The sequence below is a fragment of the Sorex araneus genome, chromosome X, assembly GCF_027595985.1.
Source record: "Sorex araneus isolate mSorAra2 chromosome X, mSorAra2.pri, whole genome shotgun sequence".
Lineage (NCBI taxonomy): Eukaryota > Metazoa > Chordata > Mammalia > Eulipotyphla > Soricidae > Sorex > Sorex araneus.
The window spans coordinates 299,519,357-299,543,510 of NC_073313.1; the positions used below are offsets into that span (position 1 = coordinate 299,519,357).

General features: G+C 38.7%; 1 protein-coding gene across 4 annotated transcripts in view; it reads left to right on the forward strand.

Moving 5' to 3' along the window:
- The window catches only part of CTNNA2 (catenin alpha 2), a 1,292,108-nt gene that overhangs the window by 1,003,964 nt on the left and 263,990 nt on the right, over positions 1–24,154 (forward strand). For all 4 annotated transcript variants that reach the window (XM_055121537.1, XM_055121538.1, XM_055121540.1 and 1 more), the window contains exon 9: positions 16,657–16,809. In XM_055121537.1, the coding sequence (XP_054977512.1) occupies positions 16,657–16,809 (153 nt within the window). The remainder of the gene's footprint in view (positions 1–16,656; positions 16,810–24,154) is intronic.

A 24,154-nucleotide genomic window follows, 5' to 3' on the forward strand; every position in this document is an offset into this window, starting at 1 on the left:
TTTAATCCCTGCACTGTATCTTGAGTCCTATACCTGTGATATTTTTAAGCACAACCAGGGTACATATTGGAAGAACACTAGTCAACTGATTGACGAGAAATGTATCTCAAGTTATATCATTAATAAAGGATGCGTTAGTGGCCACTGGAGTGTATTTGAGTTATATTGTCAGTTATTACTTGTCACCTTAGTGTGGTGAAACATCTCAGAGGCATCCAGTTAGTTGCTCATATCTGTTGTTGCTCACTAGTCTGGGATGATCACCAATACCAGATGTCATGTCTTTGGGCTCAGGTACTTGAGCTCGACTTCCGATGCTGTTGACAGGGTTGACGTAAGTGATTAATTTGTTTCATATGTTCTTTTTTTTGCTTCTTTCTGGGACAGGTGTTCTAGACTGAGCATCTTCTTCTTATAGAAATGGCAGAGAATAAAGCCACATAATCCCAGTATTGAACGGGATGTTCACTCCCCTGCATATATTATAATAAAACCATTGACCCTAACCATACCACATAGCCAAACCCAGACCCAGAAGAGTAGACCCCCACTCCTGAGACACCAATTAGAATATAAGTGAAGAATGGGATCATCTGCAAAATAATTTGATATAAGGACCCAAATTTTCCTTGATGCTTCATATTTTATCAACAAGTGATACTCATATTCCTAACTTTGTTGCTATTTTTTTTGTTTTGGGGGCCACATCTGGTGGTGCTTGGTGCTAACACTTGGCTCTGTCCTCAGGGATCACTCCTGATGGGTATTGTGGTCAAACCCAGGCCGATTGTATGCAAGGCAAGTGCCCTTTCCACTGCAGCCTCATAATTTTTTTATCCAAACTATATCAGAACTTTTAGAAAAAAACTCTACAATACACATATGTTTCTCTGGATTAGCAAAACCATCACGCTTGCTAGCAGGACCATGTAGATGCTATTTATGATGACAGCTGAGCCTATGTCTATAGGACAAGGGGAGATAGGAGCAAGTCATGTAAAAAGCATGCAGACTGATGAACATTGTTTCACTGATACTATTATTATTGTTATTGTCGTTGTTATAAATGTGGTTTCATTAAAGAAATCAATTAGAATCCTAATTAAAATAGATTCGTTTCATAGAAAATAAATGCCAGGAGAAAAATGAATAGAGCAACCTAAGAATTCCGTTCCTCTTATATGGCAGAAAATGTAAGCAAAGACTGTGATTACTCTAAGGGCTAAGTTCTGTTTATAGATATGCCTCTGCTCCTTGTCCCTCTTCCCCCAAGCTCCATCTCTAGGCCAATAGCAGTTCCATCGTTACCAGTGAGCTGTGGGCATTACTGATTGCACCATAGCTTATTACAGCAGCTTTGGGTGGGTTGCTGCGCTAACTAACTTAATTGACCTTTAGACTAGTTAAAATTTGTCTGGCTTGATGAGTATCAATTCTTGTCAAGCCCCTTCGGCAGGATGACTCCTGGCCCATACGCATTGTTGCTTTGATTTTTCATTTTTAGGAACAATCACAGTTCAAATTTTAAGGATACAAGGTAAATACTGATCATTAGGAGTATGAAACATATATCCTTAAATTAAAGGTTTAAGACTTCAAATTTGGAGGCTCATTTAGAATCAACTCACTCTCAAAGTCAAATATGACCTTGGTTTTATGTAAACATTATTATTGTGGAGTTAATACTCTTATTCTTAGCGGGATATTTTTCTAAACATCTGTCTAAATGAGAAGACAGATGTTAAACAGTCAGAATTTTGTTAAATATCATTAACCCAGACTAGACTCAAGAGCTTTTATTTCTGAAAGTCTAGGTGGCCCTAGATTTCTCAGAAAAACAGCCAATTCTCCTTAAAGTTGACATGAAAAAAGATTTAAATCTTCAGAAAGGATCATCAAAGAGAGTTTTGTTCTCACAGGAGATGCAGTATTAAACAGTAGCAGCTACCTGAAGTATTGTGCCAACAAGGATTATAAACTCTTATTTGAGCTCAGCATAAAATGCTGTGATTGATTGAGCATGTCTGGTGTGGACACAAAACAGAAGAGTGGCATACTTGATATTTCTTTCCTTTTTCATAGTTCCTGGCTCTTATGAGATATCCTTTTACTTTCATTAATTACCTCTGAATATTATCTTTTTTTTTCACCCATGCTAGAGTATCTGATTGTTCTGCTAGAATTCTTTTTCGGTCATGGGTGTTTGTTTTGAATCAGCACCCAAATTTTCTCAAATCTTCTGTTTGAGGAATTTCTCTTTATATGAATGTTTGTATAAGCAACTAAAATGCCCAGAGCACCTGTTATTATAAGACATTTGCTTCCCAACACTCTCCACCTTTACATTTACAACTAGATGTTGCTATTTGACTAAAAGTGTGGGTCTTAGCATTTTGGAAATTTACCCAGATAAAACTCAGAAGTGCTGGCCTAGTCATTGAATCAACATTTAATGACACAAGGCTGTTAACTGAAAGGTTGGTGGTTTGTGCCCACCCAAAGACGCCAGTTGTGTAAACACACAAAAAAAGGAAGGGAGAGGGGGCAACACAGCAGGCACAAGGCAGCAGCACTCTATCTCTCCTACCACCTGTGTTCGGTAGTCTCCAGCCACTTTCCCCACCCTGCTGAGGTTGATGGCGATGATGAGGCAGGCGAAGGAAGGAACGAGGGCCAGGCTGGTTGGTCTCAGTTGCAGTTTATTCCATTCCTATCTCCATTCTCCTCTGATTCTCCTCCTGCTTCTTCCTCCCCCATGCTACTTCATTCTCCTTCTCCTCTGGATCTGGATCTCAATTTAGGTTTCTAGATCTGGCACTGGAACTGGCCCCCAGCCCACTCTTTCAGCCTAGTTAAATCCCCAAGCATGAGGGGTTGGGGATTACACATAAGTGTGGTCACAATCAATAGGGGTAAAGTTCTTTCCCTCAGGGGATGCTTCTTCCAGAACAGATTCTCTTTCATTGGGACACCCACCCAAGAGCGGAATCCCATGAGTGTGTTTCTCCTCTCCTTGTCCAACTAATATATAAGTATTCATAATATTAATCATTTTGTATGGACATAGCAAGAGATGCATTAAGCTTATAGAATTGCTCTCCTGGGGTCATCTCAATCTCAGACTACAGTGCTCAGGCCAGATTAGTCTTTCCTATCCCTACCAGGGTCCTAGTCTCGTCGTTACTTTTGGATCATGACATGACACATCCATGACCAAGCTCTTAACATATAGTTAAGCATTAGGCACTTTGGCAAGGCCCATCTCGATGCCAGGGTAGCACATAACTCCCTGCTTGCCCTGGGTCCATCCCGTCCCTTGTCGGGACCCTGCTTTTGGGGGTGCTAGGAAGTAAGGGCAGCTGAGGCTTAAGTTGAGAAAGCAGATGCCCGGGAGTGAATAATATTTGAAGCCAATTAAATCCCATGTTACCAAAGCATATTAACAACTGTCTTTCTTTGTCCATACAAAAAGGACATTGTTTTAAAGTAAACTGTTCAAAAGACATAAGAGACATAAGGAGAGGAGAAAGCAATATTAACTTACAATACAAGTTCAGTGTCCTAGAAAGGTCTGACCTTACAAATTAACAGAGTCTGATTAGGGGAAAAGCTGATTAACTGGTTGGGGAAGAGAGCATAGAAGTGGTTACAGATAGACAAAGGAATGGGAGTGACTCGGGAGCACTATGATGAGTGTGACCCGATATACCTAAGCTCCTTGTGGCAAGGAGAACAGGACATACCAATGTTGTCTTAAAATGTTTAGAGATTATTACCAGATAAGCCCAAACTCTGTGGCAAGGGAGATAGGACAAACCAATGATATCCTACAACAAGGGGTGCTCCAACATTTCTGACTTTTGTCCTTTGAACTAAGAAATTCTTTAAAAAAATTTTTTTTATTGGTGAATCACTGTGGGGTACAGTTAGAGATTTACAAACTTTCATGTTTGTGTTTCAATCATACAATGATCGAGTACCCATCCCTCCACCAGTGCCCATTCGCCACCACCAATGATCCCAGTATCCTTCCCAGCAGCCCCACATCCTCCCCCTGCCCACCCCGCCTCTGTGGCAGGGCATTTCCTTTTGTTCTCTCTCTCCTTTTGTGTGTTGTGGTTTGCAATAGAGCCATTGAGTGACGATTGTGTTCTATCTATAGTCTACATTCTACATGCAATCTCCCAACCTGAGTGGGTCCTCCAAACACCCTTTACTTGGTGTTCCCTTCTCTATCTTGTGAGACTGGCTTCCAAGCCATGGGGCAAACTTCCTGGTCCTTATCTTTACTATTCTTGGGTGATAGTCTCCTAGTCTGTTACTTTATATTCCACAGATGAGTGCAATCTTTCTATGTTTCTTCCTCTCTTTCTGACTCATTTCATTTAACATGACACTTTCTATGTTGATCCACTTGTATGCAAATTTAATGACTTCATCTTTTCTAACAGCTGCATAGTATTCCATTGTGTAGATGTACCAAGGTTTCTTTAACCAGTCATTTGTTCTTGGGCACTCAGTTTTTTTCCAGGTTTTACAAGTGCAGATGTCATTTATACTATACTCTTTTGCCTCGTTTAGGATATATTCCCGAAAGTGGTATAGCTGGGTCAAATGGGAGCTCAATTTTTAAGTTTTTGCGAATCATCCATACTGTTTTCCAAAGGAGCTGAACAAGTCAGTATTCCCACCAGCAGTAACGGAGAGTCCCTTTCTGCATACATATGTGCCAACACTGCTTGCTTTTTTTCTTTTGGATGTGGGCCAGTCTTTGTGGTATAAAATGATATCACATTTTTGTTTTGATCTGCATCTTCCTGATGATTAGTGATGAAGAGCATTTTTTCATGTACCTTTTGGGCATTCGGATATCTTCTCTGAGAAAGTTTCTGTTCATTTTATCACCCCATTTTCTGATGGAGTTGGAAGTACTCTTTTTGTAGAGTTCAACTAGTGCCTTGTTTATCCTTGATATCAACCCCTTATCTGGTGGGTAGTGGGTAAATATCTTTTCCCATTCTGTTGATTGTCTTTGTATTTTGGTCAGTGTTTCTTTTGAAGTGCAGAAGTGTCTTAGTTTAAGATAGTCTCATTTGTTAATCTCTGATTCCACTTGCTTGGCCAGTGGCATGTCATCTTTGAAGATACCGTTAGCTTCAACATTGTGGAGGGTTTTGGCAACATTGTCTTCTGTAAAAACTAAGGCATGCTGACGGGCGCGTGTACTCTCGGGCTCTCCGGGCAGCTCTGTCTCACCGTCCACGTCCTGTGCTCCAGAACGGCTGTGTGTGCTGTCAGTCGAGGGCAGGCGATGGAAGGAAGAAGGCCAAACTGGTTGCTCAATCAGTTTATTTCGTTCTCTCTGCTTCTCCTGAGTCTGCCCCCCCCTTTGCCCCACAGTCTTAGTTTATATAGCAAATTACATAGGGCGGTAGCACAAAGGTGGGTTTAACATCAACAAATCAACAAAGAAGGGTAAGACCATTTCTTGAGGAGATTAACAAAATCTCATCTAAGGAAATCTCATCTAAGGAGATCCGCTCAAGGGAGTGATTCCAAACAAGGGTGTATCAGGGTGTGAGCTAGTAATCTGCTTAAATAGTTACAGTAAATCTACTTCTAATATTTCTAGCAATGTCCTTCTGTATGAGCACAGTAAGAGATATAAAGTTTGGTTCTTCCTGAGGACATCTCACTATACAGTCCTCAGGCCAGGTTAGTCTTCCTAACCCCAGCAGGGTCCTAGTCTCGTCATTACCTTTGGATCATGACAGCATTGTCCATGATCATGCTCTCAACTTATAGTTGAGTATTGTGGCGCTTTGGCCTGGACTATCTCGATGCCAGGGTAGCACATAACTCACCGCTTTCCCTGGATCTGTCCTGTCCCTTGTCAGGACCCTGCTTTTGGGGTGCTAGAAACTGAGGGCAACTGAGTTGAGAAAGCAGATGCGCAGGAGTAAATATTGGAGTCAATCAACTCCCAAGTTACAAGACAATATTATCTTCTTGTGTCCATACAGAAAGGACATTGCTTTAAGGTAAACTATGTTCCCTAAGGCAAGGCTAAAAGGACAAACCCATGTTATCCTATAGTCTTCAATGTATTTTATGGATTCTGGTCTCATGTTGAGGTCTTTAATCCATTTTGATCTGATTTTCATACATGGTGTTAGGTAGAGATCTGAGCTCATTTTTCTGCATGTCTAGTGTTGCCAGCACCATTTGTTAAAGAGGCTTTCCTTGCTCCACTTCACCTTTCTTGCTTTCTTATCAAAGATTAGGTGATCATATATTTGAGGGTGTGTATAAGGATATTCAATCCTGTTCCATTGGTCTGTTGCTCTGTCTTTGTTCCAGTACCATCGTGTTTTAATTATTACCGCTTGGTAGTAGTTTGGGGTTGGGGAAGGTGATGTCTCCCATCTTCTTTTTTTCCATAATTGCTTTATCTATTCATGGGGGTTTTGTTGTTCCATATGAATTTCAGGAGTGCTTGATCCATTTCTTTGAAGAATATCATGGGTATTCTTATAGGGACCACACTGAATCTGTACAATGCTTTGGGGAGTATTGCCATTTTAACAATGTTAATTATCCCAATCCATGAACAGGGGATATCTTTCCATTTCCTGTGTACTCTTTTATTTCATGAAGTAGCGTTTTGTAGTTTTCTTTATAGAGGTCCTTTACCTCCTTAGTTAGGCTGGTTCCAAGGTACTTGATTTTCTGAGGCATAATTGTGAATAGGATTGCTTTTTTCATGTCACTTTCTTCTCTCTCATTATTTGCATATAGGAAAGCCATGGACCTTTGGGTATTGATTTTATAGCTTGCAACTTTGCTACACAAGTCTATTGTTTCTAGGAGTTTCTTGGTAGAGGCTTCAGGGTTCTCTAAATATTGTATCATATCATCTGCGAATAGTGAAAGCTGGATTTCTTCCTTTCCTACCTGAATGCCCTTAATATCTTTTTTCTTGCATAATAGCTATTGCAAGTACTTCCAGTACTATGTTGAACAGAAGTGTTGAGAGTGGGCATCCTTGTCTCATCCCTAATCTTAGAGGGAAGTCTCTTAGTTTTTCCCCATTGAGGTTGATGCTTGCCATAGGCTTGTAGTAGCTAGATTCCTATAACCTCCCAAGGCTTAATCAAGAAGATCTGGAATACCTGAATAGATCCATTAATATCAAGGATATTGAAACTGTAATCAAAAGTCTTCCCCAAAATAAAAGCCCAGTCCATATGGATTCACTAGCGAATTTTTTCAGACATTTAAAGATGACCTATTTCCAGTTCTTCTCAAGCTTTTCCAGGAAATTGAAGAAAAAGAAAGTCTCCCAAACAGTTTCTATGAATATCATATCTCCCTAATACCAAAAGCAAACAAAGACCCCACAAAAAAAAAAAACTACAGGCCAATATCCCTGATTAACACAGATGTGAAGATTCTCAACAAAATATTAGCAAATAGAATTCAACAACTCATCAAAAAGATCATATACCACAACCAAGTGGGATTCATCCCGGGGATGCAAGGATGGTTTAATATCTATCAATCAATCAACATAATTTATCATATCAACTAAAGAAAAGATTAAAAACCATATAATCATCTCAATAGACGCAGAGAAAGCATTTGACAAGAGTCAGCACCCATTTATGATGAACACTCTCACCAAAATGGTTATCGAAGGAACTTTCCTCAACATAGTCAAAGCCATCTACACTGAACTAATAAATTATTATGCTTAAATATGCTAGAATTAGTCTCTAAAATTTGCACTTAGAACTTCAATATAACAACAGGTCTTTAAAGGCTCTGTTTCTAAATTTTAATATGCAAATGAATAAGTAGGCATCTTATTTTCATTATAGATTCTGATTGAAATGCAAGTTCTGAATGGGGCCTTGAGTTTGTAATTTTAGCCTTCTCCCAGAAAATGTCTGGGATGTTGGTAAAATAATTTTTAAGTACAAAGAGTTTAAGGGAGGCAAATAGTTTGAGGAGAATGAATGGCAGAGAGGGTAAAAGTGTGTTTCAGCATGTTCTAGTTAACTTAGAGTAAGCCATTTCCAGTAACTAATAAACTTCAAAATCTGCTAACTTAAAGAAAGAAAAAACAAAAACAAAGAGGAGTATCCAGAGAGGTAGTCCAGGGATTAAGGTACTTACTCCGAAAGCAACAACCCCCAGATCCATCCCTACACTGCATTTCATCCCCCAAGCATCACTAGGAGTAATCCCTGAGCAGCACTATGTGTTGTCTAAAAGCAAAAGTAAAGGAAGAAACCTACCAAGTCTCCAACACAGCAGAATCACAGTTAGTTGAGCGTGACTATACCCATTCAGTCACAAGACTAGAAGAACTTGTATTTCTCCTAGGAAGAAGAATTAGGGACCCAGGCTAATTAAGGGGGAAAGGTGCAAGCCATCTTTAATTCATGAATTCTGAGGTTACTTTGGGTATCACACGAACTTTGTTTCACTCCCAGAAGTAGAAATTTATAACCAGAACTCTCTTAGCTGGAAACTATTTATTAACGGAAGGGACTTAAGGAAGAATGGGGAGGGGACTTGTGCCTACAAGAGAGGCAGCACAGGGCAACATGCCAGGGCATTTCCAGAATGGGTTTAAGAAACCCCTTAGAGTTTTGTATCTTGCCCTTTGTCAGGAAGTATCGCTCTGATTCTAAGGACTGACATACTTTTCAGGTCTATGCTTATCTAATTAGGACAAATTGCCTACTGTGGCAAAGGACACTGAAGATGGTGCATACTTAATGGAGACCAAGGGTACCTGGCCTAAGGTGGCAGAGATGCACATTACTGCCACCCCATCAGGGTTATGTAGCAGGCAGGCTGCTTATGACTATATAAACTCTAGGTTTGCTCCCATTCTATCAAGCCACTGTTTTAGTAATAATAAAAAATAAAGAATAGACAGCAGCTTAAATGCACCTGGGAGGTCTTGACTTGACCTCGGGCATCTCATGATCCCCGGAACACTAAAGGGTGTGACCCCAGTATAGAACCTGAAGTGTAGCCTCTGAGCATCACCAGGTTTGGTCCCAAGCCAAATCTAACCAAATCAAGCTGATTAGTTTTCCCTAAAGGATTTGGAGTGTTGACACGTTTTTTTACTTTGAGACGGATTCTCTAGGAACCTTCTGGGTTAGGCTCCTAGATGGGAGTGAAGGACAAATCCAGTCCTCAATCTAACTTATGGGTGTTATCAGGATTCCACTTGGATAGAAAGGAATAGAAAGAATGGAAACAGATTCAAATGAAAAGCCAGGGGATTCATGAAAAGTCTGGCAAATCAGGGAGCAAGGAGACTGCCAGGACTGCAGGTAAGAGTTCTCCCGTCCTCCTGCTTGAGCTGCCATGATCTCACATAGAAACTTCCCAGGATGGTCAGAGGTAGTGAAAGTCTGCCCGAACTCTGACTCAGGTGCAGTCTCTCAAGTCCTGACCACAGCCCAAGTCTTGGAGGTTGCCAGTCTGTTCTCACAGAAAAGATTTCCAAGTGAACACATATAATGAAGCTGAGTAATTTTATTTAGGAAATAGAAGAAAGTGAAGGACGAAAGAAAAGGCATTAAAGAGAGAATGTGGGCCTCTGCAGAGAGAGAAAGAGCCCCATGAAGTAAAAGCAAGGAATTGGCCGCCCCATGTGCGGATGCAGTGGACCTGAGAATTGGAAACACATGCAGTTCACTTGAACGAAGTTGGGTTTTTAATAGGGTCTCCTCCCAACTGCCCTAGCTTGGGGTTTTATATGTAGATCACAGGGGCTAGAGCTTTGTCAGGCAAAAAATAATGAAACTTTGGTGGTCTTTTCAGTCCTATAGGGCCTTTGTTCCTGCTGAGCTGTGCCTCTTTTCAGGCTTTCTCTGTTTGGTTCTGTGTCATGTCATTCACTCTCATTAAGTTTCCATTCCTGTGAGTTATCTCCAGTCAGTCCAGCCTTTGTGCCCTTTGGGCTGCCCAAAGGGCTCATGACAAAGTAGCCTTTCTTTTAGATCTTTTCTTGTTTTTATTACTTCCCTAAACTTCCCGCCTGCCTCTATGGTAGACTCTCTGTCTCCTCTTTCTGGTTTCTCTCATCTGTCTCTCTCCCCTCCCCCAACCCTGTCCCTTTTGGGCATTATGGTTTGCAATATAGGTAAAAGTTAGCATGTCTTTGCAGGAATACACATGAATACACATGTATTCAGGAATGCACAAGGAATATACAAGATAATCTTGACCTCCTTTTACAACACAGTTTTTGTCCAGAGTGATCAATTTCAACTATCATTGTCATAGTGGTCTCTTCTCTATTCTTACCATCCCCCCCTTCTACCCCCTGCCACCAGAGGCAAGTTTCCCACCATGGACCAGTCCTACTGACCTTCATTTTTGTTCAAAAACTATGAAAAAATAGATATAGAAATCCATAGACAATATGCAATCATGTTGAAGACTACTACTTAGGTCAAGAAATAAAAAATTCTTCCAATCTTTCTAGCAGATACTCTGTATGCTTCCTGCTTCTTCTAAAAGTACTATTATTCTAACATTGAATATGTGCTTTCTTGATTCTTTCTATTTCTGTCACCCTAATGTATATCTTCAAGTAAAATAGTCTTAATTTTGCTACACATTTAACAAAATTTTTTTAAACTTTTTTATTGAATTGCTGTGAGATAGGCCCTTACAAAACTGTTCATGATTATATTTCAGTCATATAGTATTCCAATACCCATCCATTCACCAGTGTATATTTTCCGGCACCAGTGTCCCCAGATTCCTTTCCATCACCCCCCGCCCCCCACCTCCTGCCTGCCTCTATGGCAGCTATGGCAAGCACTTCTCTCTCTCTCTCTTTCTCTCTCTCTCTCTCTCTCTCTCTCTCTCTCTCTCTCTCTCTATCTCCTTTTCTCCTTTTGGGCATTGTCATTTTCAGTAGTGATACTGAAAGGTTATCAGGAATATCCCTTACCTACTTTTAAAACCCTCAGATCTTGTCCAATGTGATCATTCCCTTGCTTTTTCATCTGTTTGTTGAAAAATATGTGTAGTTTGTACTATAGGTTTTCTAGTTTGTATTTTACTGAGTAAAATGTGTATTATGCAGTTCCATGTATTATTCTATTCCTCTATGTTTTCTGCAGCTGACTCGGTCAATCCAGAGTTTCTTACAAGTTTCAGGTTTGACCATATTGGCAAAATAGTAGTTAGGACTTTTTATCAAAAGACACATAATGTCAATTTGACTCTTTTTTTTTTCAGTGTGATGTTTTCAAATGCCGTTGCTTATTGCCTAGATTAAAAAAAATGTACCAGATACTGCAAATTGGTGATATCTCATCATTTGCTTGTGACTTATTAACTAGAACTTTATTTTTTTTGCTTTTTTGGGTCACATATGGCGATGCACAGGGGTTACTCTTGGCTCTGCACTCAGGAATAACTCCTGGAGGTGCTCAGGGGACTCTATGGGATGCTGGGAATTGAATCCAGGTCTGCTGCATGCAAGGCAAACGCCCTACCCACTGTGGTATTGCTCCAGCCCCTAACTAGAACTTTTTAACAGATGTTTTCCTCTTTTATGGACCTCCAGCTCAGATAGGAAACATTGTTTATATACTTTCTGGTTTGTTTGGTTTTGATCACACCTGACGGTGCTCAGGTGCTACTCAGTGGTGCACAGGGAGCACATAGGATGCTAAGGATCAAACCCAGGTTAGGCACTGTAAGACAAGTGCCTACCTGCTGGACTTGCTGTCCAGCCCCAAAGTATATATTCTTGATACTTTCAAGGTAAAGAAATCGGCAGCTTGTCATCTTCGGAAGTTGACTAGTTAACTTTTACATCTAGTCCTTTTAACGTCTGAACTTAAACGTATTTAATGGGTTTTAATCCACTGAGATTGTTATCCTTTATTGCGTTGAAATTGTCTCATCTCTGGCCAGCTGAGGCCTCCTGAGTTGTTTCCTCCTGGCCTTTGCAGTCTCTGAGAGCTCTTTGCTCTCTGGTCTCACAGGATGTTTCCGGCTTTAAGCTTAGGTGTACATTCCCAGCTTCAGAGTATCAGAAATCAACGATTTCTTCCAGAAGTCCTAACTGGCTTTAGTGGAACTATTATGCTTAAAGATATTCATTGCTGATGAATTGATTAATGCTTTTATTTTAGGTCTTTTCATTGAACAGAATTGGACAAGTGTCTCTGTATACATGTGCTCAGTTAAATATATCATGTATTTCTATTTATCTTTCTTCTTCAGATCCAGGATTCTAAGTGTAGAGTTTTTTTTTCCACCCTTAACCTCCTTTCTATTATGTCCTCTTTATTCCACACCAAAATTTTTAGTTAGCAGGGACATAAGAGATGAGGAATAAACAGCTATAATTAAGCTCTTTGCTCTGTTTTACTTTTAAACATTGTTAGAATTACATATTCACATTAGCACTATAATAAAAATTACTTGAAACAATTAAATTCTTTTTGTAGTCTACTCCCATCCACTTTACATATTTTTACGACATATTATCTTTCAAAGCACACAGCCATTTTATAATGCACTCTATCATTTAACTAGTATAGTCATAGTTCTATAGCTAAATATATCTAAAGTTTACTGCCCATTCTATGCTGATGTTTTCTTGTTGTATTAAAGCTCATTTTTTTCCAGAGGCAGCACTGTTTTCTGAGTTCTTACTTACTGATCAATGTTTATCTGTGTTTTATATACTTGAAAGTCAGTGTAACTGACTATAAATTTTTTCACTCACATACTTGTTCCTTGAATATCGAAAATGCAGTTCTTCATTTTTTTCTGGTTTTGTTTTGTATTGAAAACTAATAGTCATCTATTTTACAATTCTATGTAAGTCACTTGCTCTGTTTGTCTAAATGAATAAAGATTCCTTCCCCACATTTTTCTTTAGAATCTACTTATCTTGGCTGATAGTATAATTCAGTATTCTCAGGTACTGAACCATACCATCAATATGCCCATCATAGTGTAGTATATACATGCATAGGCATATATATCATACATATACACACATTTATGTGTATTCAGAATGCTTTTTTGGGTTATAAATTTTAGTCTCTGCTCTGTTTTCTTTAATTTTCATCCTCAGGGAACTTTGGTATTGAATTTGTTACTTTCTATATGTCATTTTCTCTAAAATACTTTTTATGTCTTTCACAAATTTTTCTTTATTTTCTGTTTTAATTTCCCTTAACACATGTTGGTTATATTTATTTCATCTTCTTTTATTTTTCATGACTCATTTTTCTTTCTAGCTCTTTACATTTTATGACCTCATTTTATAGGTCTTGGTTTTCCTAATGTATGTTGTTCTTTTATTTTATGTTATCAAAGTCAATTTCATTATTTTACCATTTGAATGTCAACTGCTTGAGGGCAAGGCTTGATGTGGAAACATTTTGATTCAATCTGAGGAGATAGTGGACTTTTGTTTTGGTTTGGTTTTGGGCCACACCTGGCTGTGCTCAGGACCTACTCCTGGCTCTGTGCTCAGGGATCACTCCTGGTAAGCCCAGGGCATCATCTGGGGTGTCAGGGATCAAACTTGGGTTGACTGTATGCAAAGTGTCCTCTCCACTCTACTATTGTGTCAGCCCAGTTGTGGGCTTCTTATCCCTCCCTGTCGTAGCACTGTTGTCCAGTTGTTCATCAATTTGCTCGATCGGGCACCAGTAACAGCTCCACTGTGAGACTTGTTGTTAATGTTTTTGGCATATCAAATATGCCACGGGTAGCTTGCCAGGCTCTGCTGTGCGGGCGGGATAGTCTCAGTAGCTTGCCGGGCTCTCCAAGAGGAATGGAGGAACCGAACTCAGGTTGGCCACATGCAAGGCAAATGCCCTACCCACTGTGCTATCGCTCCAGTCCATCATTACTTATCCCTCCCTAATTCTGTTTTAGTCTCAAATTAGTCTTAACATATTACTGGGACTTACCAGGAAAGTAATTTAAATGAAAATGCATAGTCATGGGTCACAGGGAGAAGGCAATTCTATTTGATGCAGGCCAGATTGGCATTAGTGGTTAATGAATCTGGGGGAGAATTGATCCTTGTAAAACTTTGAGACAATATGGAAAAACAATGTCTGTCTCAATGTTCAAGATTTTTTTTCTTGAGAGCCTGGTTGAGCTTATCCCCATGTATCCATGACTGCCTATGTTTATTATTAAACACAGGATACATGAAATGTCTCTAGGATTAAGATACATCTAATGAGGGAATCTACAAAGTATGTAAATTAAAAGCAAGATGAAATTTCTAATGCTTTTTTACTAGTGGTTTTTTTATGAGTGTATTTTATTTGAAATATAGTAGTTTAAATTTTGAATCTTTACAGGCATACCTTACTATCATGCTGTGTGTGTGCATGTTGGGGCATGGGGGGTATGGGGTGAGGGATTGTTCTTTATTCTTATTTTTCTTTTAAGAACTTTAAAAGAATTTTAACCTCAACAATTTGAGGATGCTCATTTTCACTTGAAACTAATCTTCCTAAGTGTTTGGAAAGAATCTTGATACAAAAAAAAAAAATCTCACTTTTCTATTTCTTTTTTGCGTTTGAAAGAAGACAATGGTTTGAATGGTAGGATGACCTAACTGTTCAGTTTTTAGATTTTGTTAGTTTGGGGGCCCCATCCATCAATGTTCAGGGCTGGACACTCAAGAATTACTCCTGGCAGTGCTCGGAGGACCATATGGGTGCCAGACAATGAACGAATGAACTCAGGTTGGCCACATGCATGACAAACTCCCTCCTCTCTGTGCTACCTTTCTACTTCTGCTCTTTTTAAAAAATACCTGTTGTAAGTAGCAAGTTCAAGTTTGATCATATTCTCCCAGTAGGGTCTCTCTATGGGCTTCTGTCCTGGACGAGCCCATGGCAGGTCAGTTTTGGGTTTTCACGGTATTGCTGTCTCCTTTAGAACTAACTCATTACCATGGACTGTGCTACTTGCTACCTTATGATTGTAGGAAAATTTAACTTTATAGTATGCAAATTTCTTTATAACTGTCATAGGAATAGCCTTTGTATGTGGGAGATAATTCCAACAGGCTGGAGCACAGGCTTTGCTTACAGCAGATCTAAATTCCATCCTGATACCAGCATTTTCCCTGAGCTTAGCTGGGAGTGATGCCCAATCACAAAGCCTGGCGTAGCTCCTGAACACCTCTGGACCCACGAAGAAACAAAAAAATAGACAAACAAATAAAATGAATAGCTCTCACGCCTTACTGTGTTTTGGGGGTAAGACTTAGCTGAGGATCTGGCACACTGTATGTAGCTACAAAATATGAAGTTAGGGGGTCCAGCGTGATATTACAGCAGGTAGAGCATTTGCCTATTATGTAGCCAACCTGGATTCGATCCCAAGCATCTCATATGGTCCCCTGAGCAATGGCAGCAGTAATTCCTGAGTGCAGAGCTAGGAGTAACCTCTGAGCATTTCCGGGTGTGACCCAAAAAGCAAAAAAAAATAAATAAAAATCACAAATAAACATTAAAAGAAAGAAACACAAATAATCAGCATTATTCTTACATAGTATCTTATACTCATTGTCAATGAGTAACTAATTAATATTAACCTGGTATAAATTTTATCATATTTTGTGTGGTAAAATATGAAACAATTCAGAATTAAAGTTATATATACGCTTATAGATACTTTATGCTAATTAGTACAAATGTAACTGAGATTTATTTAACGTTCTCTTTCATCTGAGCAATAGCAAATAAAGATCTATATGTAATGTACATCACCTTATTTGAAAAGCATATACATTGTTTGCCATATTCTTGTGTTTATTTGTATTTGGGTCCTTCCCTCCCCCCAATTTATCCTGACAGCAATGAACAAAGTAGCATTAAATCGCTTCTTTAGGTATATTATCATTTAATCTTCCTGCAGCTGTTGTGCTTCTCAATTGAACAATGTGGGATGATGTATAATCATTCATTGTGAGAAATTTGGATCTGTTTATTCTTACTTACCTTGAAGAATAATTGTCTAAGTACTTTTTCTGAAGAACAGCAATATGTCGTCATAGCACTTGGGCAGAAATGTTTTTGAAATTTTCCAATGTTTCAGTATTTACATCAAGTCCAAACAATGTGCTGAGAAAGCAGGAAACTGCTAAGTGTAATGTTTTGTGGGTTGAAACTTACCAAAAATTTATCTGAATTTTACTTCTCACTTGTTACCTTAATTTTTTTCTTTTAATCAAACATATGAGGGTTCTTGAATAAAATTTAAAATCATCTGACTCTAGACATTAGGGTTAATGAAGGGGAAGACCACACCTCTGTATAGGGAAGTTCTAATCATGTATTGTGTATATGCACAACTTTCAAGTTAGCAAACAATGCAGTTTATTCACAACTATCCATCAGTCATTTATGTTTGTTTTCCATTGATCTGATAAACACTGGGAATACGAAGAAGAGAGATGAACCATTTTTTCTATGGGTAATGAGAAACGGGTATAGAGTAAAAAAAACTCTTTATTCTGGAAAGTAATACAATCTATTTGTCAAATAAATAATAGACTCATAAGTACACAGTTCTTTAACTTCTTAATTTTGTCTTTTGTTTTCATTCTTATTATAGCTCCGAAAAGCGGTGATGGATCATATATCTGATTCTTTCTTGGAAACCAATGTCCCCTTGCTGGTCCTCATTGAAGCTGCAAAGAGTGGGAATGAGAAGGAAGTGAAGGAATATGCACAGGTTTTCCGTGAACATGCCAATAAGCTTGTGGAGGTAAGTCAGAAGAGGCCAGAGAATTCAGATTTATAAACAGTGTTCATGCCTTCAGGAATTTCAATACAAAAATCTTATGATTTTTCAAGAGAAGCATAGTCCTAGAAACTTCTTTAGAAACTTCTTCAGAGTTCTAGAAACTCCAGTTCTTGCAAAATAAAAATGTTTTCAGTAATCTTTCCCTCGCTATCCCAGAACTCCAAACATTATTTAAAATCAGGTTGCTAATTTTACTGGGAGAAGCTCAAAAAGAAGTAAATGGGGCATTCCCAAATGCTAAATAGCTGTATTGATTTGAGGCAGTGGCATTAACACTGACAAATAGAAGTGTAATATTTTTCTTTTTTCGGCCTCTTCATCACCCTGCCTACCCCAGCCACTAACCCCAGATCAGATGAACATTTTATGAACTTGTAAAAGAAAATTTCACTTTCCCCCAAAGAGACACTTGGTCTCCTAGTGAAAGATCCCGATAGTGTTTAAAATGCAAGTTCAAGGCCATATATATAGTTTTTGTGTCAGAGAAACTTGTATGAGTTGCTTTATAAATGTAAAACTGTGCAGTGTAAATTGAAAAAAAATGCGTGTGATGTGGAGCTGGATGGAAACTAAACATGTTAAACAGAAAAATATATGTACTGGAAAAAATAGAACCCAGGATGTTAAGATTTTGGCAAAACTTAGCCAGTGCTTATCTCAGTAAGATTTTGAGCATTTCAAAACGACATTTTCAAAAAGAAAAAACCAAAACATTGAAATGATCCCAACTCTAGAAAATATGTATGTAATAAAAAAAAGTTTTCACCATCATTATTATCAGGCAGAAAAGCAAATCAAAACAACAATGCGGTATCACCTCACACCAGTGAGACTGGCATAGATCAAAAGGATTGAAAACAGTAAGTGTTGATGAGAATGAGGGAAGAAGGAAACAATTAAGACAAAAACCTAGGCCACAAGGATGGGAGTCCTTGAAACCTAACCCCAGTATCCTGAAGGAACACTTCTTAGACTGAAAATAGTTCTACCTATAAGACCAAGAAAGTCTTTTCGCTCTCAGAGGTGGGGACCTCTGAGGTAAGAACTCCAGTCCATCACGCCTCAGACATTCGGTCCATGTTCTGAGAGATCATCTGGTTAGAATCTTTCAGAAGCTGGCCATAAAAAACCCTGGACACGCCTATGATTTGTTTTTTTTTTTTTTGCTTTTTGCTTTTTGGGTCACACCCAGCCATGCACAGGAGTCACTCCTGGCTCTGCACTCAGGAATTACTCCTGGCAATGCTCAGGGAACCATATGGGGTGCTGAAATTTGAACCCAGGTCAGCTGCGTGCAAGGCAAACTCCCTACCCGCTGCTCTATAGCTCCAGCCCCATGCCTATGTTTTTGAGGAAGAGATGTTTTTCTGTTTGTTTGTTTGTCTATTTTAAAAGCAACAATGGAGGGCAAAAGAGAAGAAAAGAGAAGATTTTTTTAAATGCTGAATGAAAAGCTGGAGAGATAGTATAGGGAATAAGCTGCTTTCCAGGCGTATCCTGGTTCAATCCCTGTCGTTGAACGGGCCCCTGGGCACTGCTCAGAGAGGTCCTTGAACACAGAATTGGGAGTAAGCCCTGAGTACTGCTGTGTGTGCCGTGCCCCTCCTCTCCAAAATAGTGCTGAATGGATGCTGTAAAATTTCAAACATTAGTAAGAAATGCAATGATAGTCTGTACATACCATCTGTATATCAAGAACACTTTGTATAATTGTGGCATTCCCATAATTATGACACTTAGAATATTGCAGAATTGATGGGAAATATTAAGGCAGTATCATTGTTATTATGGACAATCTGATAAAAGCAAAATACAGAAGTAGTGTGTTTCGGTTGTTTGATAAACAACTACTTTCAATCCTTTTTAATTCTCAGTGTCTGTATAAACATGAATTTCATCGATTCAAGAAAATTGTCACTCTTCTTTTTTTCTTTTATTGTCACTATTCTTGTGTATTTTCTAGGCACACAATATTGTTTGGTCTTGTTTTGTATTGTTGTGTTGTTGGTGTTGGAAATTGAATCCAGGGCCTCACACAACACAAAAGGCAGCTAGCTGCACATCATTGAGCTACTTCCCTTCCCCCGTACACAGTGTTGTCTGGGAATCACAACAGCTTTCCCAATGCATTTATCTTGTATATGTCCTTGCATCATTGCTAGGACCTTTAGTAAAATATTATGCTAATTTTGTCACTTATTCCTAAATATGTAAGTCATTTGTAACATTTTACAACATTTAGATTGTTTATTATAGATTTTTACAGATATTTTTATTAGATTAATTCAGTGTTATAAATGTGCTAAGAACTTTTAAAATTTATATGCATGGAATTACATCCAGTGAGTTTTCTGCACAGTTTGAGACAAATGATATTTTTAAATTCCCCTCAGAGAAATGCTAATATTAAAATTCCGTTTTCCTTCAAAAAATTAAAAAGGAGGAAGGAATAGGAAGTTGTTCCTTCTTTGTATCTCTTTAATGTGACATTAGACTTTCCTTATTTATTTTGAACTATTTGGAGGAATTCAACAATTAAGCAACTTGAGTCTAGGTATTTATTTAAGAGAAGGTGTGAAAATTCAATTTTTATAACTCAACATAAGGTTATTGTTATTTTTGCTTTGTTTTGTTTTGTGGTGCTCAAGGGTCATTCCTGGCTCTGCACTCAGGAATCACTCCTGGCCAGCCAGGGGACCGACCGTATGTGATGCTGAGGATCAAAGCTGGGTCGGTAGCATGTATGGCAAACTCTCTACTGGCTGTATTTTTGCTCTGGCTTCAAGATTATTATTTTTACTTAGCCTTAGTAATTCATATTTTGAATTTATTGTTTTCATTTTTTAACTATTTTATCATTATTTATTTTGTCATGTTAAGGTCTAAGTCCCTGTTTCATGATTGCAAGGTGTGCCCTTTACTGCTCAAACACATCCCAGCCCCGATTTATTGATTTGGCTCTTGGGTCACACCCAGCAGTGCTCAGGCCTTACTCCTGGCTCTGTGCTCAGGGATCATATCTGGTGAAGCTTGGGGAATTATATGTAGTGCTGAAAATAAAACTAGGAACTTTTACATACAAGGCAAGTACCACTGTACTAGCACTTCAGCCCTAAGCACTTATTTTGTTTTAAATATTTGTACAAAATTGGCACATATTCTTAATATGTCATGATCAACTTTAGTGTTCTCATTTCTTCCGTTGGTAATAGGTATCATCTTTCTTTTATCTTGATTACTTTGCAAGAGATTTGCTAATATTATTCAATAACTTACCTTCCTGCTTAGTTTTCTTGACAACAGAAAGTAGAAAACATTTGCATTGTTTTTCTTCATTTCACTTTGCCCCTTATAATTCTTTTTACTTTTTTCTTTCACTATAACATTTTGAAATGAATAATCACTTTATTGATTTTTTAGCCTTTCTTATTTTAGTAAAATATGCATTTAAGGCTATAAATTTCTCTCTCAGTTATGCTCACATCTTGTTATTTTCTCCTGACCTAATTTTTAGCTCACTCATCCTGTCTCCATCTGTGTCCAGTATGTTTGAAACTGATCTATTGGGTTTATTTTTTTAAAAGAATTTAAAATTGATTTAATAAATGATGCCAGTTCTCTAGTAAAATTTATCAGCGGTGCCTATCTCTTTAAGCACATGTTAGTATAGTTTTTTTCAACATCCAAGTGAAAATTGCAGTATTGAAGTCAATTTTGCTTCAGTTTTGTGGTTACCACACAGAGGGCAACCCCTACTCCCACACATACAAAACTGCCTTGGAGTTTGAGACTGTTGATGGATCACACCCACCAAGGGCTATGAACAGTTATTGCTTACATAAGGGACTTTCTGAGGAGAGCTAGGCAGGCTCCAAGCCACAGTGACTTCCACAAAAAGAAATAGTTTTGTTTTTTTTTTTTTTACTTAAGGAAGGGCATGGGGTCTGTGGTGGGGTTTAATATTTGAACTGCTGGAACTTCCCTACTGATACCAACGCAGGTGAGCTTTCTTACTAGCTTGTCAGGTAGTGGGAGAAGAAGGCAAAGGGCAGGAGTAAGACTTCAAACCTGTCAGTAATCAACATTTAGATTAGAGGGAGACTTTTTAATCTGATTCATCACTGATGTTTCACTGATGACAGGAATACACATGTTTCATATAGTGCAGTTTGGACTCTTTTAATGCAAGCTACAGTGGGACTCTAGGAGGCTTTTGAAAATAGAGACAGGCTTTTGTTTTGCTTTCTATTTTGTTATTTGACCTTTATGCTGATTATTTGATATGACTGGTCACTTTTGATTGAACGACATGCTTGTATTAAAAGAGACAGAAGGTCTGTGACTTAGTCTGTTTGTCTTACTGTAAGAAAATATCATAGACTGGGTGATTTGTGAGCTCTAGGGGTGTTTTTCTTGTGGTATAGGAGATTGGGGGGAGGTCAAGGAGAAGCTAGATACTAGAGTAGACATGTTTGGGTGAGAGCTCTCTTCTTGGCTCAGAGTCACCCTGTTCTCACTGAGGCCTCTCGGAGTGTAAGGGGCAAAGTGACCATTCCTCTCAACAAACAATTCTACTGAGACTGACCTGAACACAGTGGATTCCTATTTCAGAATATCAGGTGGAGCTTTACGTTGCTATTAATGTAAATACCATAAGAGTTATATGACAGATAATTTTCAGCGAAGAAGACGTTAATATCTAGAGGAGTATCCATCAATGCTTTTAGTACTTCACCATTTCTTGGTTACTGGGTTTTGCTGTGATATATTCTGTTTTCCATCTCTTTTATGCGCTGTGAAGATTCCTTTAGAAGGTGAATTTCATTTACAAGCGTGATCCATTAATCTCCCAAGGTCTTACTTCTAGTACCATTACATTTGGCATATCAATATATGAATTGAAGGTGGAGGTGTGACCCACCTTGGACACCAAAAGTTCAGACCACTTAAGTCTGGTTACTGTTTTCTCCTATCAAAGAGAAGTTATGTGACCCCTAAAGGGTCGCTGGGAGGCACCCTTCAGTTCTCAAACAAGAAACGAAGTGACCTTAGACTAGCTGCAGACTTTCTACTATATAAGCTATTTTTCGTTTACTCCAGACCTCTAGCGTAGACTTCCTTGGATGCAACACAGGATCAGATGCATTACCCATGAAACCATCCCATTTGTGAAGTGTTCACTCCCACTTTTGTTTTCTCAGCATCGTGAAATACCCAAAAACTTTGCTCTGCTTTTGGGGAACTTTCAATTTCCTTCTGGATTATTGTCATGTTTAACTTCATAGATAAAGAAAGACCTTTGGGGAAAACTTGTGATAAAGTGTTGTCTTTGCACCTCCTTTCCCTGTAGAACCTACAGCCAGTTTTTTCATCTGTGCTGAGAGACTGTATCAAACTCTAAAGAATCACCTTTCTCTCTGCAGCTCACTTTCAAGTTTAAGTAGTAGAAGTATCTGGGAGGAGTAGTGAAAACCAGACTTTGGGCTCTCCTCATCGGGTTTCCCTTTTGGACCTAGTGTGAATTTTTATTTCTTCAGCAGCTGTACCTTGCTTTCAAGCAAATTCTTCTGCACTTCTAGTTCTCAGAGAATGAATGAGTCTCTTATTATACTTCTTTAAGGCCAGAAATGTAAAACCCTGATCTAATTTAAATAGGATTGTGGACCTTTTAGTTGTTGTTTGTTCAGAGTTCTTTTTCATTGGATGGAAATTGTTAAACTTGTACCTTAAAGAAATATACAAACCATTCATAAACAATTTTTTTTTTGCTTTTTGGTTCACACTGGTAATGCACAGGGGACACTCTTGGCTCTGCACTCAGGAACTACCCCTGGTGGTGCTCAGGGGACCATACGGGATGCTGGGAATCAAACCCGGGTGAGCCGCATGCAAGGCAAACACCCTACCTGCTGTACTATTGCTCCAGCCCCTCATAAACAGTTTTGATGACATGGAATTAATGACCACAATGACCTGTTGCTTTCTTTGCTTTTGTGACCATTTCTTTCACCAAACTACTTTACAGAAACTGTCCTGGACACAGTGGGTTCCTATTTTATAATCTCAGGTGGCACGTTAAGTTACTATTAATGTAAATACCATAAGAATTATATGACAAATAATTTGTAGTGAAGTGCTTTAATATCTAGAGTAAACATTTGGACTATCAATCCGACTGGTTGATCCTCTAGACTGTGTCATGGCCTCCCATTTGTTATTTTCACCTGTAATATCCTGGAGTCCACAAGGGACATATGGCCTTAGTTGAAAACAGTATAATATCAACTTCTACATAAAAAGTATCACAAGTATAACTGTATTTGAAAATATCAGTATTTTTTCCTAATCTCTAGAGGCAATTCTCTGACAGTTAGCTAAGGGCTTTGGGGGAGACAGGATCTGAGATCTGCAGAGGATACCTTTTGAGCATCATTTCCAAACCTTTTGAAGAAATGACATGTAAATTATCCAACATTGTATAAGTGTAGTAGAGTTGGGCAGAGTGGCTGTATTTGGGTGGGCAAAATAAATTAGAGTTGGGTGGCTATATTTCAGGGGCAAAATAAACACTGTAAGAAAGAAAATATACAGTAACCTGGAAAATGAGATATAAGAATAGTATTGCTGTTTTGGGTCTCTTGACATTTCTTTTTAGAAAATCTCAGTCATTTACTGAATATTCAGGTGGGGTGGGGCTGTGTGAGGAGGGCAGGGCTAAAGGGCATGGAGGGACAGTACTTAGAATTCCTCAGGCTGGTTTGGTTGGCGATATCACAAATTAGTGCAACATCTCTTTTATGTGTGTGAACGGGGTAAAATATGCATAGTGTAAACTTTACCACTCAGTAGCACCAACTATATATATTCACATTCTTTGAGCAACCATCCTCAGCACCCATCTCTAGAATGTTTTTATACTCACAAACCAAAACTCTTTAAACTTTAAACATTTATTCCTCACTTCCCCAGTCACTGTAACCACCACTTACTTTCTGTCTTTATGAATTTAACAACTCTCAGAACTTCACGGAACTGGAACCACACCATATTTGTCCTTCTAGACTTACTGCACTTTTCTTCCATGGCTTTGCTGCGCAGTCAGTTGCCGGGTCTTTTTTATTTCTTCTCTCAACCTCGAATGTTAGTTCCAGTTACAGACTCTGGGAAACAGCAGTGACCTCTCTAGGTCCCTCTGATCTCTCTAGTCCTCTTATTCTGTCCCTTCTGCATGCAGCAGCTTAACTGAGCTTCTAAAAATTCAGATGGAATCAGATAATTCCCCCGCCTGATTTCTGTTCTTTGCAGG